At 38.8% G+C, this 21,409-nt stretch overlaps 1 protein-coding gene across 4 annotated transcripts in view; it reads right to left on the reverse strand.

Moving 5' to 3' along the window:
* The window catches only part of ATP10D (ATPase phospholipid transporting 10D (putative)), a 44,907-nt gene extending 31,206 nt beyond the window's left edge, over positions 1-13,701 (reverse strand). Inside the window, exons 1-4 of one of the 4 annotated variants that reach the window (XM_035550112.2) lie at positions 13,588-13,701; positions 2,461-2,570; positions 1,350-1,654; positions 416-610 (exon numbers count right to left, since the gene is read on the reverse strand). In XM_035550112.2, the coding sequence (XP_035406005.1) occupies positions 416-610; positions 1,350-1,618 (464 nt within the window). In that variant the 5' untranslated portion in view covers positions 1,619-1,654; positions 2,461-2,570; positions 13,588-13,701. Of the gene's footprint in view, positions 1-415; positions 611-1,349; positions 1,655-2,460; positions 2,571-5,482; positions 5,626-13,587 lie in introns of those variants that run through there. The other 3 variants (XM_035550123.2, XM_050710606.1, XM_035550133.2) reach the window with 3 other exon arrangements.
* Between the last annotated feature and the right edge of the window lie 7,708 nt (positions 13,702-21,409).

The following is a 21,409-nucleotide window of genomic DNA, read 5'->3' on the forward strand; positions in this document are numbered from 1 at the left end:
TATATTGACAAATTAGCAACCCTTGAATTTCTGTGATCCCTACAGCAATTTTTAAGATACTAAAAATAGTAGTCAAACTACCTTGGTTAAAACAATACAAAGTCAAGCATGAACACTCTGGCCACATCCAGAGTATTTTTTCCAGCAAATTTTACACTAATTTGATATCTATTTACCAAAACAGGTGATCAAGAATCAACTAGACAACTCCCTGAGCGACTTCACCTAATTAGACCTCCTTTGAGCAGGGGATATGACTTGATAGATGACCTCCAGACACCCCTTTCAACCCAAGTTACTCTGTGATTCTCTAAGCATCCAGAAAGTAAACCAGAAGAGCTATCAATTTTTTTTTTCTTACATGTACTCATAAGCAGTTTAGTAACAATAAACCAGAAAGTCTGTTGTCTCTTACCTGCTATACACTTTGGTTAGTAAGTTGTTTATCTGTTTATCCAATTTGTATTTTGAGTAATCTTCCAGACCATCCTTCACTGCAATAATTGTCAGAACCACTACTAGAGGTAGCATTGTAATTTCTTTTTGGAAAGCTTCCACCAGAGGAACCCAGTTTAGAACAACTAGAAATAGGAAATACAAATTGGCAACTCTGAAACAAAGAGCAAACACAAGAGTTAGCTGTGTTAGCAGTCAGTCATCCTTACTCCCCCACTCCGTACTGTATAGAGACTTAACTTAGCAGTAATTTATCATTTCTTTACTCCAAGTACTATTTAAGAACTAAGTATCCACAACTCTGTTTTCACTTTCCAGTCGAAAGATTATTTGGCTGGACAGCTGCTTAATACGTGTGATAAGAAGGTGTAGAAAGCAATATTATTCCTGTATTTCCAGCCCTGCCCTCCATGTATGTGTCTTCTAGTGAGGCTTTAGTGAATGTATATACAACACATTTTTAAAAGTAAGCTGTCCTGCAACCTCCCTGCATAACTTTACAAATTGGCCGTCCTCCAAGGAGGAGAAAAAAAACCAACAACGTCAACAGAGAAAGGCATGAGAGGGAAGAAGATAAAATATATTTGCAGGAAACAAGCTGAAAATCCTACTTCAGATTACTGGGTGTCAGTGCTCCAACAGTACTGAATATTTCAATAATCCAAAGAATAGAATGAGTGTAAACGGCAAAAGGTATGCAGAAAAGAATTAGCCCAAGACTGATGATACTCAAGAATGTTTGGTCAAGTAACACAGATCTTTTCAGAAGTGATAGGCAGGTTGGGAAAGAATAATAACTTTTAAAATACCCATCTATATATTAATACACACATTTAAATAAAAGATTCAATTTCTGCAGAATTTCCACAATCAAAATAAAAGCAGTTCTTTACCTGTGAAATTGTTCAAATAAATTCCGTGGTATAAAATTCAGTAAAGTATATTTAGTAGTCCGTATTTTGTTGTTCATGTACAGTTTTGATACCTTTTCATACTCTTCCTTAAAATGTCCCAAACAGGGTATCACTATCCTGTGTTTGCTGGCAGTTTTTGATGACTGATAGCACTTGCTACTTGAGTTGCTGCTGCTGCTAACTTCTCTGCCTTCTGTAGAGATCAGTCGCTGCCAACGGTATCTGGCCCAGCGGATGGGATCTGCCATTGTTCCTGAAATGCTTTATAATCCAAGGAGTGTCCTCTATTTAGAAACAAGTTAAAATACAGCAGGTTAAGTAATAATTCTGTAAAGGCTTTTTTAACTAATGGCTTAAACCTAAGAAAAGGACCATTTCCACATTCTGATTTGGAAAAGAATTAAGATGTTATATGATGTCAGGTCCCTCTGCTTCAAAGGCTGTATTTATCCAAATTTCATCCTCCCTTTCAGGATCCTAGAGTTTGATTTTTCCATTTACAACACATAATATTTCTGTAATTGTTTTATAAAAGAAAACAAATCTGACTCCAATAATTTTCTGCCACTGATCTACAGACCTATTTTTTCCAGCAGACCACTATTATTTTGTGATATTACAATAAACATAGCAATAGTTTAGATTTACAGTAATTTCTGAACTTGTATGTGGTAAAGCACATACCGAACTGTCACCCGAAGCTTAAGAAAACCAAATTAGAATGTTATGCAGGACTATATAATGACTATTACAAAATAAGTGATACTTTGTAATTTTGCCTACAAAATTAGATCTGGATAAAATGTCTCATTTACTGCAAGAGAAGATGATTTTATGCATGATATGATGCATTCTTCAATGTTCCTGAAGTCCCTACTTAGGCAACAAACCACTCAATTCTTTTTACAAATCTCAGTAGCCAACATGCTGTATCATCGTAATGCCTTATACAGATTTAAAAGCCTGTTGGTTCTCTAAAGTCCACAGCAAAAATGACAAAATTTCCCTAAAGCAACATGACCACCACAGGTTGCATTTCCAAAACAGTGAAATATTATACAGCATTCAGATGCCATCTATCCTAACTTACCTTATTTATACCTGATTTTTTTCGGTTCATTTCCTACCACAGTTGCTCTGCATCTGCGCCAGCCATAGAATGGAACCTCATGGAAGCAGACTGCCCACCGGTGTCTTGTGCTGTAACACCGTGAAAAAGCAGAGAAGCTACTAATTCTGCACAGAACAGCATTCTGAAAGGAATCCTTATCTCAGGAACTGCAGTCCTTGCTGATAGTTAACGGCATTTATTAAACCCTTGAGTCAGCACTGTAGCAACAAGCACCTGGGAACAACCTCACACCCGAGGTGAGGCATTGCCTGTGAATGGCATAAGTAGCTTCTGTGATCAAAAATCCCTCTTCCTACTGCACTAGAAAAGGCTATGGCAATTCTTACTAGCTGACTGAGGGGGAATAAACTTCATGCCAACGCTTCTCCATTCATCTTAGCTAAGCTCTAGCAATCTACCCAGGGGTTTTTATTTTCCTAAAGAAAGCCCAAGTTCATAGGTATAGGCAATACTCATTTTATAAAACCCCATGATACTCAGAAAGGAGGTTTTAGAAACACAAGGTATACTTTAACAGAAGCTCAAAACATTTTACAATCTCTAACAAACGTTTACAATGAATAGTTGCTATGTTTCTTGCACTATTTCTCCCGTAGGACAACTCATCTTGCACTTAATTTGTTTAAAACTATAACTCAGAACATCAGTGCAGGCTATCGTCAGGGTGCAAGATTACTTTCCTTCCATCTGGCATCCTACTGTCTGCATGCATTACAGCAAAAAATCGCCATAGTAAATTTTTCACCTGGTAGCAAGATTAGATTATATGTAGTAGTCAAGGTACACTACTGTTGTGTGTCCCATTTCTCGATTTGTGTACTCTGCCAAATATTTCATCTCATACTCTCCTCTCTCCACTGTCTTTTAACGAAATCAACCTAAAGTTTATGAGCCATTCTTTTTAAAATAGCAGATTTACAGGTGTTCATTGAGAAGAAGATTGTTGAGCTATTTCTCAGAATTAAAAGTATAGAGAAAATACCATTTTTTACTGTTGACTGTTACTAAAAGTATAAAATCTTATCATGCTAGAAAAAATATGGTGCAATATTTTTATAGTCAATCTAGTGTGGAAAAAACAGTTATTTAAAGTTTCCTTATTTCAACCATTTATATAAGCCATTTATAATCTTAGTAAGCTACTTGAATGGGCAATACCAAGACACTTGGTATTTATGAAAATGTTGAGAATATGACTTTTGAAGTACCTTTTTCTTAACTGCCTTGCTTCATGATCCATTGTCTTTCAAAATGTTTTATTTTTTTATGCAAAACAAAACCCACAAAAGCCATTTACTTCGCTGTTCATCATTTTTTCATTCCCTTCACTCTTTTCCAGTTAACTCTTTCAGATGTACAAGGAAGGGAAGATGTGGAGGGGTTAATAACATACCAATTATGAAATCAAACAATTGTACAACTACTGAGAAAAAAATATTCCTATCTCCTTCCTGTAAGAGGGACTTCGTTCTTCCAAAATTGTAATTACTCCTAGTAATTACTCCTCAAGAGAGCAGTTGTCCATAAGCTTTTTCACTATAATAAATCTTTCTGTGTGACTGACAAATATTTCAAGCCCAAGCAGGTAACAAACTAACAGAAATATGTTGCAGGCTTATGGATGACAGAGAAGGTGTAAAACTTCCTGATTACCATAGATGAAAAAATGTAAATAACCCAAATTTGCTTGCCATGTAACAGTAACACATTCTTATCCACTGACGTATCAAACCACCACCATTTCACAAAGACCAAATAGTACAATTTAATGCTTGTTACCAAAATTATCTTTGACTATTTCTAAGATTAATGATCCCAGCATCTCAGCCAGTTTTATTCTTGGTAATTGAGGAAATTTTTAAGCCATTGCAGAAAGATTTAAATTTTTTTAGACTTTAGCTGAAATAAATTAAAAAAAAAAAAAAAGTCAGTGACAGAAGCAGTGATTCACAACTCAGATTCCCTTTGCTGGATGCCAGAAGAGGGACTCCTTCCTTTCTTTGCTTCAGTAAGACTCACTAAACAGTGAATGTGGGACAGGGAGCAAATATTTCATCACAAAAAATATGAAGGTAACAACGTAATATTTCCTGGTTTTAGCCAATCCCTTGGCAAGCCAAATCAAAGGACAATGTGCTAACTAGTTGTGGAAGTCACAGTGAAATGCACTGGCTGTGCATTACAGAGCTGTGTACAGTTTTGAAATCCAGTGCCAGGAGCAGGAACACAGGGCTTTCATCACTCGGCAGAAACAGCAACCCAGCTGATACAACAGATGAAGACCACTGTTGACACTCAGCTGCCTGAAAAAAGACTTCTGTTTTCACAACAGTCACTGTTAGCCTGACTTGGAGCTCTCTTCTACTACTTTGAATACAAAGACTTATTTATTTATTTATTTATTTATTATTAGCACACTTTAAGCAGCAAAATATCTGGATAGGCTAAGATTTAACTCATTTAACATTAGCCATGTATAATGCTAACAAGACAAGTCCCTCTGTAGTTAGTCTGGGAGGACAGCAAATCTCCAGAGGGTGGAGACATCTCCATCTAGATCTAAAAGGGATGCTTGAGCATATGTGGTACCTTCTGGCATGTGCCTCTCTCTCATTTATCACAGAATCTGCCTGATTAGTTTGGACATGTAATATTTAGATGGGGAGGGTTGTACAAAACAAATCCTGCTCTAAAGTCACACTCCAAAAGATTCTCCAAACTTCCTAAAAAGCCTGTTTCACTGCTTTGATACCCTTTGACTAGAAAGCTTTCTCCTAACGGGTATTCCTCTCATCAAATTAAGATGGTACATTTTTGTCCTTTCATTATTATGTGTATAATTCATAATGTGTACAGTTATCAACGGTCACAATCGTGATGGCTTGGAAGACTATTACTACATACACGAAGCCCATGGTTCCCTTTAGAAACCATGATCTGCATATGAAGGGAGAAGAGAAACCAGGAGAGAAAAACAAACCTTTATACAGCATCTCCTCTCGGCATCCCCCAGCAGCTTCCACATGAATTACCATATCCCAAGGCCCTTCTGCAGTGTATACTCCCAGGCCATGGAAGGGAAAAGAGACTTTCCCTCTTCCTCAGTGCTAAATCCTGTGGTCCCTGTAACCAATGAGGGACCTTTTTAAAGAAATGTTTGATTGAATTAACAACGTGCTGGATTATCAGGGAGAGTGTCAACATGATTTCTTCTTTGTCCTGTTAAGTTTACCAATCTCTCCCAAGCATCCATCTTTAGCATGAATCATGCAAGGTGTGTCAATTAAACATACTTTTGCTTGAAATGGTAATTATTTGCCCAAAAGCAGTAACCTGCCATATCTCTACATACTGTTATAACGTAAAATATCCTGATGGAAAACCTAAGGAAACAACAACACAGAATTTTTCAGGATGCCATATGAGCCAGGTGTTTGAAAGTAGGTTATGTTTGCAGAAAAAAATCATGTTTACATTTGCTCTTATGAAAACAAGCATCTCATACTGGTGACTTCAGTGACTAGAAGCAAGAAATAGACACTTTCTCAAAGCAAATTCCCAGGACTAATAGAAAGGCAAAGTCTTTACATGGCAGATCATTTTTACTCGGTGCAAATTACATAGGCAAAAAGCACCTTGAAAAGCTGAAGAATTAACTTATCAGTCACACTTAAATAAAGATGGGAAGAGAGTTGGGAGTTAGGAAAACAAAGAGAGGAAACCTGACAAATTTCAAAACCTCTTAAGCATAGGCAGCTAACTCTTTTCGGTTTTCATAATTTATTACCTTTTGTAGCATGCGATACTTGGTGACCTTTGCTTAAAAAAAAAAAAAAAAGAAAGAAAAAAAAAGAAGGACATTTTAAAATGACAACATGTTAGGTCAGAATTCCTCACCACTGGATCTGGAGCCAAAGGTTTAAGCTGCACCCATAGTGCCGCTGAAGAGCAGTCACCTCTCACTGCACACGCATCCCTGACTCCTGACACAGCTCCAAAACCTCTGCCCCACCCTTCCTCACCCTCCTCCAGAAAGGCAGAGCTTAAAGGAAACAAGAAACCTGAGGTTCAGCTGCATGCACTGCACATTCTACATATTCCTGCCAGTATCTCCAGCATTTTACTGTAATATTTTAAAGAGAACTTTGAAGGAGATTGTATGGACAATAAATCAAACAAAACCACCACAACACCACACTGGAAACAGTATAGAAGGCAATGAGAAATTTCCAGTGGTCAAAAAGGTGAATCAGACCTTTCCCAAGCAGCATCTTGGGAAAAACGCATCGGGATCTCACACCCTGTCACAATGCCCTCTGATTCATCTGGGATTTAACTGAGCTAGTATTTGCAAATGATTTTTTAAAAAATCATTTGCATTTCCATTTTAAAATAGGATTTATTTAAAACTTCAGAAATCTCTTTTGCATTTTTTCCTATTTTGAACGTTTTTCTTCTTCCTCTTTAAATTGTGATCATAAAATAATGAGCACCTTTTATTTGGTTAGCTATAAGGTCAAAAAAAGTTTCATCAGCTTCATGTTAGATATTGAAAATGATGAAGTTGCTGAACATCAAATAAAAGCTGTTTTAAACAATTTTACTAAGAACCCCCTTCTCTTAAACCATTATTTGACCCTCACATCCTGTAATTTTTCATAGCATCTTCTTGAGTTCTCCAGCCTGACCCAAATTTAAGGCAGCAAAACAAAACTTTATGTTTATTTAAACACTTGCAAAAGACCCACAAAAGTTACTTTTAGATTGATGTGAGACAGAACTTAACTCTGAAGCAGTATTATATTTAAACAAATAAAAGGTTTATTTTTAAGGAGTCTAGAACAATTTTTGTGTGTTCAAAAACAAGAAACCCAAATAATCTATCTAATTCTTAGTTTGAGGCCAGTGCCATGCTAGGTAGATTCTGTTCTCAACTTCATGCTGTATACTCAAGAGAACATTACTTGATCTTGCTAAATGGGAACGCTGGTGTAGAGTTAATCCAGGTATATCTCACATGCAGAAAGGCAAGCTTTTGTAGCAAGCTCATTAATGTCACATGATAATGATGAAACGTGGAAGGGAACTGTTTGACACTGGACATGTTCTTTGCTTTCTCTCTGCTTCTCTTCCCTCATGTACTCTGACTCTTTCCTCTTATTACAAAGCTTTTGAGATATCCTAGCGAAAAGCTGCAAGGACTATATATGGTTAACATCCAAGAGCTGGTTGTCAAATCTCTGTAAAAGCAAGGCACAGCAGTGTCATTTTCATCACAAAGCAGATAAACACTATATACTATTCATGCTTGGCCATCCCATATCACAATAAAAAAGCCTTTAATAACTCTCTGCTAGTGGCAGCACTGTGAAAATCCCTACTTTAAGTGGTCCATACCTTGAAAGAAGGACCTTTCACCATGAAGCTCAGTATAAGCATTCTCTTGTATGTACATCCTGTGCCAAGAAATTGCTTTGGTTTCCCATCACTTGCCTTTCTTTGTCTCTTGTAAACTCTTTCAGCTTCCACTTTTGTAAAGTATCACATTTGTAACTGGTTGCAAACCTTCACTCCTAGCTTTCCTGCGGGGAGATGGAATTGAGACTAAAAATCCTTCAGTTCCAGTTACATTACAGCATAGCTTTTGGCAATCACTGACCTTTCCTATAGCAGATTCTTTTCTGGAGACTATTAGCCAAACATGCATGGATAATTTAGTCAATAGACAGAGTGCTCTGGTACTGCACCTTACTATTATGCTGTGGTTGTTTGCTTCCATGTCACGTAAAGTAACCTACCATTTACCCCAGCTTCTCTTGACCACTTCCTCCCTTCTGACAACATCCTTCTTTTGCTATGCTTTCCAAATAGTTAGCCCTCATTCTTTTTTCTGAAAATTCTTTGTTAAATACTCCCAGCAAATGACATATTTCACGAGAATATTCCTCAGACCTTTGGCACATGCATGCGTATTGTGCCTGCTTCCATCCTATTCCTGCTCAGGCACAGCCTTTGGCCATAGTATGCAGGAGGCCTTCTGTGTCCTCTGGGCCTGCTTCCAGTCAATCAATCATTGGCAAACAGAAATGCAATCAATAAAATTGCATTTTCTGACCAGAAAAACTTGTACAGAACCAAAAAAGAAAGGGATTCAGACAACACATCTCTGTAGCAACACTTTTCTTAGCTCCCTACCTGAATACTTCAGGATGTTCTGTAGGTCTGAGGTTCTGGGTGATGAGGGGAGATTAAAGAAGCAGGGAAGAAGAGTAAATATAACCCAGTCAGAGCTCACACTACACAAAGCTATGGAAGAGTGGACAACCCCTGATCCATGCAAAGTCCCATTTAAAATGTTACTGCACATGTTCGCTAGCACTTGCTTCACTACATTGTGACCAGAGTACACTGCCAGAACTACACAGGTTGTTAAAAATCAGAACAGCATCTGAATTTTCAACAATTCAGGAGCTACTAGACCACAGAGAAATTTAAAATATCCATGGCCTAAAGATTAATCTGAAAAAAATATATATATATATTTTATATATATTATATATATATATATTATATATATTTTATATATTATAATATATTATAATATTTTTTTTTTCCCTACAGTTTGTTACCTTCTCTGGAACATGCAATTTTAAAAGTTTTTAACACATCTTTGCATGCTCATAAACTGCAGAGACACCCTAGAATGCTAAACAGATCTGGATAAGAGATCTGTACTGTCAATTTATGAGACAAGGTGCCAAAAACCTGCAGGAATCAAGACTTCAATTCTGAGAGAAATACGTGACTATTTGCAGCCACATATTCTCACTTATATTCTTAAAATAGTAAATGTTCTTGGATTAAGAGTGGAAGGCAGATGTTTCTATGAGAAGTGATACAGCCTGGCAGTATTTTGCCATACAATCCTACCTACAAAGTCTGACTTGCACGAGGAACACAGAAAACCTGCAAGCCTTGAAATGCCTTACCTTGGAAATTTCTTGCTTGGGAAGAAGTTAAGCTAGCCATCGGCAGCTCTTCACAACCAAAAAACAATCAGCAGGATGCACTGAATCCCAGGAAGTGCCTAGGCCTTGACACAAGGTCAATTGCAAGGTAATTCAATAGCAAAGCATACATGCAGTACTGCTGATTAATGTGCTGCAGTGTGGGAGCAGTACATATAGCAGGAATCTCTTCCACACTGGGTAAACTTACTTAGGATGCCAATTAGATTCTGCACCTACAGGCATAAATAAATCATACACTACCCAATTTTAGGTTTAAAACTCAGATGAAATTATGTACTTCTGTTACAGGCAATCAGTTTCAAAATAAACCTGAATGACCGCCAGAGAGCTGTGGTTTGCGCACACCTTTTCCACCCTCTTCTCCATTCATCAGCAAAGTTCTGCTTTATGCCCTGTTCTCACCTGTCATATAAGTATCTCAGAACTGCAAAGCAAACCTTTCCAGGTTAAGTCTTACTCCTTTGTGACTGTCTTTTCTCATAAGCAATCTTAAACTTGTGGTCATGCAGCATTTAATCACAGCAGCAGCTTTGATATGTGTGAAATTCCCCTTACTTTCACAGTAAGACTAAGGCATGAGCCACGTTACAAAAGTTATGCTGGTGTTCATATGATGCAAAAGGATGTGATTTTTATACTCAGTGTAGGCTCCCTAAATTACAGTAACTGGTTCTGAAGGGAATTGATTCATATGGGCAGTACCACTGTTTTTTAACCACGTCAATTTCTTTAAAGAGCCAAAACTGTTGTGCAGAGAAGACCGAAGTTACTTTTCCAAATTGATACTCAAAGTGCCTGTTACAGCACAAACTTTTACTTGAGTTCCCAAAATTGCAGGTTAAATCTCCAGCTAGTGACTTGTTCTTTTCTTCTGGTTTTCTAACACATCTATGTTAGCAGCTTCTTAAGAGTTCCAATCTCTCACAAGGCATCCAGAGAGTTTAATCCTCTAGGGATCTTTGAAGGATCTGGGGAAGCAGGTACAAAAATTTTGTACATACAGGTACAAAAAGAGGACAACTCAAATCTGAAAAATCCTCCACAGCTCACTTTCCGTGAATACTAGATTTTATTTTTATCTTAAAGATCTTCTGTTTTTAAACAGACTTCTCAGACAATACCAGAAGACAGAAGTGTGGATGCTACAGGTGTGAGCACGACCTGAGCTACTTTATCTAGATATTAACAGTAGTAAAGCCACACAAGCACAAATTTCCATGAAGGCCTTCAAGCACTGTGGAGACTTGCACAGTTCATGTCAAGGCCTGCACCAGTACAGCTTCGCTGGTTTTTAGCCAGCCAGAATAAACCTACTTTAAGCATACTGCAGTCATACCTACCAAAAGTATATCTTAAGTACAAACAATTTACATATAGCCTTCTGATTTTTAAGAAGCTGAAACAACAGCTGCAATGGATGTGATGTACCTGCATATTTCAAAAGGATGGCAATTCTACTGCTGACAGATCCCTTCAGACGGGCAGTGCTGAGGGTCAGAATTGAACTCAGCAGATGTCTGGTTCCTCTTTTCAGCTTCATGAAATCCTTTGCATCACTTCTACTTAATTTAGCACTGCTGATTCCATCATTGCCTTTTTTACTGGTCTCCACTTGTGCATCTTTTTTTTTTCTCTCTCTCAGTACTGTTTATTTTATTTAAGTCTAAAATTAGGCTCGGATCTTGCAGACTTTACTTAATATTACATGCCACTATTCAACTGCTAGCTGTCCAAGGCAGTAATTGTGTATCAACCCTGTACTTGGAACATATACATGTATTTTTGTTTCATTAATGTGACAAAGAAATTATGCCAGTATTTATGTACATTTAAAACAGGATTTCAGAATATATTGATAGTTCCTGGGTTTCCATGAATAAGACAGGGCTTTTAAAAGCCATTACAGAAACCGCAATTAGGTGTGATACAGGTGGTCATCAGCCACAACACTGTTCAACAGAATTCATGACAGTTGTGAACATAGTTTTCCAACACTCAAGTAAATTTTTGATAATGCTGAGTCTTTTACAACATCAAGAATACAACCAGTTATTTGTCATAGAACAATGAAACCTGTCTACTGCTTGGGAATATTTTGACAGGAATAACCTGTGAATCCACTTGAACCACTACAGAGCTTCTGCAACCCTAAAAAATGTGCCTCTTGACAGGATGTTTCAGGCCTGAAAGGGAAAGGTATTATCCAGCAATTCAGGATGACACAACTACAACTGTGCATCTTTAAAGGTTTTAATATTAAAAATTAAGACAAAAGACATAGTAGCCTGGAAATGAACGCAGGAAGTTAAGAATGCTCAAAGGATAGCCCTAGTAACTTCAACATTTTTTAAGAGACTAAGGCATAAGACACTGAAGGTACAATGCTGTGACTAGGTGAACTGATCTAAAAGCTGACACTGAAAGGAGTGGGTCTTGTTTCTCCTACCTCCTGCTCCTGGCTTTGTCATAATGCATCTGGTACTTACTGAACCTGGTTCAATACACTGATCCATAAGACCTTTCGCTAAGCCAAAGACAACAAAACTATTAGATGTATTTCCTGATCCAGCCTACAGCTGTGAAAGTACTCCTGTTGGCACAGGGAGGCGGGACAGGAATGTCAGATTAAGAGTGTCTTTGAGTACTTACGTAGGGCATTCAGTTCTGATTTTGGTCTAGTTTTCATTAGAAAGACATATCAGCTGTGGATATTGCCTTTGAAATCCCAATCATCCACAACAGTGGCAATTAACAAAAGAATGTGATCCTAGTCTGTGTGCGACAGCTTTTGCTACTGTAAATAATACCTGTCCACAAACTGTAAAGATCCAGCTTAATATAATATAAAATGGTGTTGCACCAGATTTGGGGATGTGCAAAGGTATTGTGAGAATAAAATTCCACTCTGATCTTGGAGAAATCATTTAGTGCCTCTCTGCTGCAATCCATCACTTATGAAAATAGGGATAATGACACCTCTGGTATCTTATAGCGATGATGTGAGGATGCATGCTTTTAAATAAGAGATTTCTCAACCGTATGGTCATTGCTGAGACATGAATGTAAGTATTATTTCAGTATGAAAATAATGGCAATTTGAATATTAAAAGTACATTTTTCTTCTTCAGTAGCCATACTTTTGGCAGAAAAACAATTTCCTTCCAGGAACTCTGATTTCTCTTTCACATTGTCGTGAACACTTTTTCATTACTAAGCCAAGTAATTATTGCTGTGGCCTAATCGCGTAGCTTACTGTGTGCACACGTGCACCCCTCTGTACTGTCCTGAAGCTTCAGAGATTTCAGTGTGACTTATCCAGACCTTGCTATAAACCCATAAACTATGTAAAAGCTTCCACCCTTTCTTTCAGTTACTGTCATGAACTATTAAAATGTCCCCCCAACAAACTATTGTTCTGGAGTCAAGGTCTTAACTATGCTTTGGTTGTTTTGTTTTATTTTGTTTTGTCTTTTCCTAATCTGCTTCCCGTGAAGTTCAGTCGATGATATTAACATGAACAGGGGTGGCCTTACGGCCCTGGAAACACACAGAAGAACACATCAGAGCACACAAACAAGACACAAGAACACCCTTTCCCACTGCTAACTGCAGCTGCCCTAACTCAGTGGTAGTAACTAAAGGGACGGTCGCTCCTGTCAGGTTTGGCGTGGGGCATTTTGGCGTCCCCCAGACCTCCTGGTTTAAACCGGCACATCACCTTCACTGCGGAAGGGCAGGGTTACAAAAACCAGACCCATATCCGATTCCGAGGCGAGAACCGACAGGTCTTTATCTTCCCCTCCCCGCTAAAACTTCCGAAGGCACCGCGCAGGCTGCGCCGGGGGCCGCGGCGCCTCACGGCGGGGCTGGGAGGACGCTGCCCCCCAGCAGGGCGGCGGGCACCTCGGCAAGGCTGCGGCTCTCCCTCGGCCACACGCAGCCCCTGCTGCACGCCTCGACGCCTTTCCCCCCCGCCAGCTCCCGGCACTGGCGCCCTCCTCTTTCTCCTCCTCCTCCTCCGCCACAGGTTCCCCGCCCCCACCGGCGGCCTTACCCGTGTCCCCGCGCACATCCCAGCGTAATGGCCGCGACCCCCCTGTCGGCTGCAAATCTGCCTCCGGCTCGGGCTCCACCGCCTCGCTCGGCTCCGCTCCGCCCCGCTGGTGCTGCCCGGCCCCCGGCAGCCTCCCCCTCCCCCGGCGAGCCCGCCTAGCGCCGCGCCCGTCCGCCGACTGGTTCCGCCGGGAGCCCGGCTCCCCTCAGCGCCCTTCGACCCTCATCGCCTCCGTCTTCTAAAAAAGCAATTGCGAATTGGAACTAAATTCGCTCGCTTTCCTCCTATCTGCTCCAAGCAGGCCGTGCTCAGAGTTCTCTAAGTGGAAATAAATAAATAAATAAATAAATAAGCAAGCTGCCCTCAACAACTCGGCTTCAGTGCTGGCAACCCAAAGGTTGTTATGGTTTAAGGACTTTTTCTTTTTTTTGACCTGAGGCCTCAGCCGGTGGAGGCCACGGCAGGAGCCCTGCTGTGACAGGGCTTGGACAAGCTCGCCCTGGAAATTGATGTTGTTGATCTTTTGCCAGCGCAGCCTGGCGCTGAAGGCAGCTCGGCCTGTCTAAACGTGGAGTTTTCTAGCCACTGGGCTAATCGAGGTTAGCAAACACTCTCCCTCGTTTTCTAAGAAGTAAGCCTCTGGCTATTGAGAAACTGCCCTAATTATCTTAAACAAATCACTGGCATCAGGAACATCGGTGAGCTTTTTCATCAATAACCTTTCTGAAGCCCAACCCAGCCCTCATGCACTTAAGGCCTGTGAGAGTACTCTTGAAGGCTGCTGTTTACAAAGAACTCACAAGAAATCACACAGAAGTCAGAGGTTTTCTATCCTAAGGTCATCCTCTGCTGAAAAAGGAAGAAAAAAAAAAGTTATTTGCAGACCCTTTCGTCCCCACTGAAATGGAGTTACAAGTGCTTGCCCAGTATGAACAGTGAAGTCCTAACCAGAAAATGGAGAGGGGCTGTGCTGAGCAGTGGCTGCTGGTTGGGCTCTCCTTTCTGTGTCTGTGGTAGGGTTTTCCTGTGTTCGCTTGCATTTTAGCATCTCCTGTCTCTTTGAGCCCACACTAAAAACCCTCACATTATATTTCAGTGAATGGCACCTGGCAGTCTGTTCTTTGAACTGCCTGTATGGCAATCAAGAATTTCAAAACATATTGGCATATGGGAAAGAATAAAAATACATCTACATGAAGTTAAGTCCATAACTGCTGCCTTGAAATTACGCAGTTTTATTCTGGGTTGGAAAAAATAAGATGTTCTGTTTCCCTGGCAGGATACACCACCTTTGTTGGCTTAGGTGCTATAGGAAAGAGGATGCAACACAGGAAGGCAGAGTGAGCTGCTACAAGATGATAGGCCTGCCAGAAAGCGAGTGTTTTAATGTTGTTTTATTGGTTAAAGTACTGATTTATTGGAACATTCTGGTTGTTTGAGAAAGAAGAGAACATCACAAAGCTTTTAACAAAATAGCTACCTCTCCTGTAATCGCATTGGAGTTGTAAATAATTGATACGCAGAGTCCCACATTTCTCCATTCATATTTTTTCATGCATGTCATTCCATTCTGTAAGCTTACGACTACAAAAAGCATCTGTTTATTTCCCTTGTTTGCCTGGCAATAACAATTGCCCGAGCTAGGCCTGCATATCAGTGCACTGCAAGAATACCTGGCCAAACGTTGAATGAGCTAGCTTGGCTGCCAGAAGAAACACAGCTGCCTCAGTGCTGCACTCTTTGCAGTTTAATTAGACTTGTAGAGGTAGGGTATATGAGCTGCTCCAAGAGGTAGGTCTGACTGCGTGGGTTTACTAGAGTTACAAGTACATGGTTTCACTTTTATCCTTTTGTGTTACTGTCCAGTAGTACAAATGGTATTGGACCCAAGCATGCAAAGTGACCATCCAGCGTCTCTAAGGTGTAATTAAGCTGTCTTCTCCCAAATAGCCTATGGAAGAGTATATACAGAGAAGACAAACACCAGAGATAATACTTGATTCAGAAATCTCCCTGATAACTTTTGTGTGTGTGGAGATAATGACATTGAACGTCTCCCACATGGATATATCTCTATTTTTCCTGTGCAGGATGCAGGTGTGTTCCGTATTAATTCCTGAACATGGGAAGGAAAAACTATGGGCACAAGAGAGTGACTGATGACTCCAGCATAGCTGGAGAGCTCTTTGGTCTTCTGTATTCTTCAAACCCTCTATCATTTTGTGGCTGCAGTAACTCTGGAAGCATTAGCATGAACAGCTCATCCAGCTGTGCTCATATTGGCACTGATAGGGACACATGAAAGAGAGGAATGTGCGTCATGGGAACCGTGCTAACTAAATGTGTTGGCAGATTGAAAACTTTCCCATGAACACCTGGAAGGAGGATGGAAATTTGTCACAGCATGCCATCAAGCATTTCCTGGAGCACCTCCAGTTAATGAAATACTAAGAACCTGGATATGATTCCCCAGACATTCTAGTGCCAAATCCACGTAAATAGCAGTGCCAGTGGGGATTTGGCTTTATAGACATAGATGGTTATTATTACTGCAGTGTTGATGTTCCTGGACTGGCTTAGCAAGTACAAGGTGCGTCAGTGTCAGGACCATGGATGTACCTGAGAGATCTGGTGTGTATTTACAGTATAAATAGTGACATACTATGACGTATCTGCTTTAAATATCTTTGAAGACATGGTAGCATACTCATAAATTGTAGCCAGAAAATGGCTTGACTATCACCCAATAATTTGATCACCTTTCTTCTCCTTAGCTCTACAGTAAACCCAAATAATTTAACTGTAGCAGAGATTTCACCAGAAAACTTAAATTGTAAATTGTATTGAATTATTATTTACAAGATCATTGGCTAAATAATGCATTTAGAGTCCTAATCAATGATATTGTGTTAAAACTCTCTGTTTTGCCAGTGCAAAGTACAGCTGCCTCTTATGCAGATGTGTTGGGGTAGTTAGTCTCTTAACACAAGATCTTCAGATCCATTTCCTGACGGGAGCTCAGCCTGATTCAGTTCTCAGGATGATGGATGCACAGTGAATGAGACAGCTGTTCTGTATTGGTCTTTGTTCTAGTCTGTGTGTGGCTATAACCTTTATTTACTGTACAGTGTCTAAAGCGGAATGGGTTTATTGATCTCCTCATGGAGAGATTGTGTTCATCACTTGAGTAAGCGTTTTATAAATATTCATGAATTTTCTTTCATGGCTTCCTGCGAGACAAGAAGGTATTGCTACTTTCATTTTAAAAATGAAGAATTGAAACAAGGGAGAATAAACACCATATTGTGAAAGTATTTGCTAGTGATTCAGAACATGCATGCTCAGCTTTAAAGATGTAACATTTGCTTTTGTGAATATATATTTACAGTGCAAGATATATTCTGTGCATAATATGTACACCTTGCAAATCTTTAGTGAGGCAGAGGAGGCATGTAAATATTATCATGGGAACTTCCCTGAAAGTCACCTTCTGGGTCATTGAATCTATACCCTTGTCATTGCAGGCATACCAAGTAATCTGGTTCATAAGCTGGCTGAGCTTTATCTTAAAAACAATTAGGTGTTTTGTTCTTATTACTGTATGAGAAGACTGGTCCAGAATATGGTTGTTGTGAGGGTTAAGAATTATCTTCAAGCTTCTAAACTAAACCCCATAACCATTTGGTCTTGTACCAGCAGTGACCATCGTTTTAATGGTTTAAATTGTTCTTTTTCTTCCTGGTGTTTATCCATCTACATTTGTTTTGCTAAAGTTAACATGATAAGAATGAATTATATCAAACTGAATGAAGGCTAACTAAATTCTGTATAAAAGTGTCCACCCAAAGGTGTAATGCAGTTTAACAAATCTATGCAGACCTTAATTAATATTGAATAAAGTGCCATGACGTAGCTTGTGTAGACAACTTTTAAAGGAATAAATGACTGTACTATTCACTTGTACAGTGCTCACATTTTGCCTATGGTTTATACCAGTGTTTGCAGCCAATTGCAGAATGCCGAGAATCTGGCATTTGGGGGGCAGTTACTAGCAGCCAGTAGTGGTTATTATTGATGCAGTATTGCTGATATAACACTTGTGGCTTGATCAGTTTGTTATGTAATTCCATCTGAAAGTCATTAAGATGATGAGAATTATTGTTTCAGAGATTTTCATTCTGTTGCCTGTTCTGCAGGAAATCACTAACTATCAACTGGAATTTAGCAAGGAATCTGGAAATATTTTTACTTTCAAGCAGCACTGAATTACCATCAAAAACAGAAAAAAAATCTTAAATGAGATCTCATCATCTTCCTACAGCTTCTTATCTTGGCATTGCTACTTTCTACAATACAGATGAATTGGTAACCTATAAAGAAACTTTAGTTCATTGGATTCTAAGAGCACGTGTTCACTACCCTGCTGAATTCCAGTGTTAAGGAATTAATACTGCCTATTGAATGAATAAAGAGACACAAAACTATATCTCTTAAGAAGAGAAACACATTGTCTAATGTTACTACTTCTGGGATAATAGGAAGGTGTGTATGGTTGGAAAGTAGTACCAGCTAAGTGGAATTATACACAGATGGCTTTGATGCACTTGGATAAATTCCTTTATCCCTTCTTTTTCTGTTTACTGTGGTGTGGCAATTTCCCATGGCTAATCTTCAGCCTTATCTTATCTACAGCTGTAAACTTGTTATTAGCTTGTTTACACTGCTACAAGTTTATTGTGCATCAGAACTCCTTTGATACACAATCTGAATGTACTTTGGTGCCTTCCTTTTCATTGTATATATAAGCTGCATTGTATATATATTCCTGCAAGTTATTTAACTTGCTGATTTTATCTGGTCCACAAAATAAACTTAATTCTCTATCTTCTGCATATCAAACCATAAAACGAGCTGAGTCAGTGATATCAAACAAGCTACTTACTAAATGTTATTTTTCTGTGCTTGTGGAAAGTTGTCTAGGTTACATTTTTTCTCAAGATTTTCTTCTGCTCATTTAACAGTTTTTCTCAGTCATCATTTCTGCTGAACAGACAGATCAGGCTTGCTAAACAAAATTTGGGCTTCACTGACTATTTTTACATAGTAACTTATGTCACAACTACTATACCCATTTGTTGGACAAATTGAAATTATTTGTAATCCAGCAGATGGATAGGAAAGTGCCACTTTGGACTTTGATTCTCTCGGGTATTTTCCACAAGGGAAAACCCAAGGCTGGCTTTTCATGAGGTGGTTAATCTAATTTTAGGAAGCCTAGCATCAAATCAAAAGTGCCATTGAAAAAAGACACCACACTGATACAAATTCATTTTCATGGGATTTAAGTAGTTAAACAATTTTGAAAGGGGAACTTTGCCCCAGCAAGACTCTTTATCTGATTACCTCATCTTCTAGAACAAGTACAACAACATAAAGCACAAGTGTGGCTTTAACTAACTTGGCCCAAAAGTTATCACATGCTTGTTTCTGGTCCGCTCAGCTAGCCCAGTGCATTACAGATCTGAGATTAATTAATGAAAAGTCATGGCCTTGGTGAAGAGAAGAGAGACATACTTTCACAAGTATCTGTAGGTCAAGTTCAAGCTTGGAAGTAAGCCTAGTGTTTACTTTTGACTAGTGCTATATGTGACAATATCTGAATAACTGCTCTTTGCTAGGATTTTATGCCATATAAGACATTGTAAGTAACATATGGAAAAAAAACATACCATCTTCTAGTGAACAATTTATATTTTCTCTTTATTTTCTTGCTACAAATAGAGGAATTATTTGAGGAAAATTAAGGTAATTCTAAATTTTCTCTTTTGAGTTACTCGGGATTTCAGGAATATATCAGAATGTTTCAGGAATATTCTCTGAACTATGAGAGGAAAATTTCTTACTTCATTCCTTACAGTGGCTTGTAGAAGAAAGAGTAGATCATATCTTGACAGGGCAAAGTCCAGCAGGAGAAATTATGTGGTTAGCTCTACTCCAGAATTTGCTCCAGAGTAATTCTAAATAACAGCAAATCTACTCTCAGCTGCTTCACTGAAAATCAATAATATCTCTACTAATGCAATAGTATTAAAACCATTGCAAATCTGGTTTGAATAAAATTCTAGTCAAAGCTATTGTCACCTGCATAATGAGATTCATTACCTCACTATAAATATATTTATATATTTATAATTATATGCATATTCCTACCGTGATTATATTTTTCACAAAGTACAGATGGTTTTTATCATGTTAGTTGAAGTTAGTAAGCATGGCGGAGTAAAGCCATAAACTTAATGGATTCCTACACCACCCGCAGGAACCGGTATAACAGATATTATATCAGATACTACTATCTTGAATTTGTTCATGAGCCATAGATATTTCACACTTTTGCAGTTATCAATGACTAAGCCATGAGAAAATCATTTGCCATTGCAAAGAAGTATGCAAAGTGCCTCTCTTGTTTTTGTATCTAATCCGAGATAGCAGAAGCTAACAGCTGGGCTTTTCACTCTCATGCTGAAGAGAAAGGGGAACTGCAGTAATATAATTCAAAGCAGAATTTGTTATGGGATGCTAGGTCTTGCAGGTCATAAAACCGCAGCAACATTGCAATAGTTAGCAAGATTTGAAAAGCTGGTAACTGTAAGGAAGTTGTCCAGGACTCTTACAGCTGCTTCCTCAAATCTACTTTTCTTATTAATATATGCATATTTAGACAAGAGGTAACTTCGCTTTCAATGCATTTCTTCTGGCCTCCTTTTCCTCTGTGATGTATTTCCTTGTATTCCTCAAGAGCACTATATTTGCCCTGTTTGATATTGTATTACCATGTTTCCCAAGAAAAAAGAATTTCCATCATTTTGGACACATTGACCTGGCTTGCTGCCATGGTCATACTTTTCCAAAATACAGAGGAACTGATGTTTTTTATCAGATGTTAATTAAAGTTCATAAACACGATGATGTAAAACCACAGACTTAATGGATTCCTATACCACCTGTAGGAACAGTCAGACATTACTGTTTTAATTTTGCAGGTGGGGAAACTTAGACGTAAGAAGATGAAGTGGGTTGTCTGTGTCGAGGAAATAATATATGACAGAGTTGGGATTTTTTCCTTATCCTAGTTCTGTGCTAAGTGCATTAGTCAAAGAGTCAAAGAGTCAAACAAACAAACAAACAAAAAATAAACAATGGGAACAGATGTTAAACATCCTTCAAAGAAACTTATATATCTAGAGTACGCTAACAGACTCCATTTTCCTGAGCTTGGGTACAGGCATGGGTAGACAGGATTTACTCTTTAATAGAAGCCTAGGAATGTCTTCAGTGAAGTCTATATAACTCTTATTTCCCATGGAAGAGGAAAGGACAGAAATAGGATGTACATGTGGAAAGCTGCCCCTTATATTAACTATAGACCCCAAGAAAGTCCAGGCTTTCTGGCCAGCATGATGTCCTGCCAAACTGGACACAGACTGACAAGACTGAGAAAGTCTTGTAAATCCCAAGGCCATTTGCCCTGGGAGTAAGTTGATTGTATTTTCACTGGAAGGGAGTTAGTGGCAACAAAGCACTGTTGTGCTGTACTGGCAAAAACACCCTCACCATGGATGTAGTTATATCAGCAAACTGTGCTTCTACTTAGTCTGGTAAAATTACCTTCTCTTTTTATGCCCTTGTTGAAACAACCTCTGTCAGCAAAAACAGCTTTGCCAGCATAAGTATTTGACCAACTGCTGTTTCCACTACCATAAAATATTATGTGATAAAAATAAAATATATAGTGGCATTCAAATCAGAGTCATATAATAAA

The sequence above is a fragment of the Cygnus atratus genome, chromosome 4 (assembly GCF_013377495.2).
Source record: "Cygnus atratus isolate AKBS03 ecotype Queensland, Australia chromosome 4, CAtr_DNAZoo_HiC_assembly, whole genome shotgun sequence".
Taxonomy (NCBI): domain Eukaryota; kingdom Metazoa; phylum Chordata; class Aves; order Anseriformes; family Anatidae; genus Cygnus; species Cygnus atratus.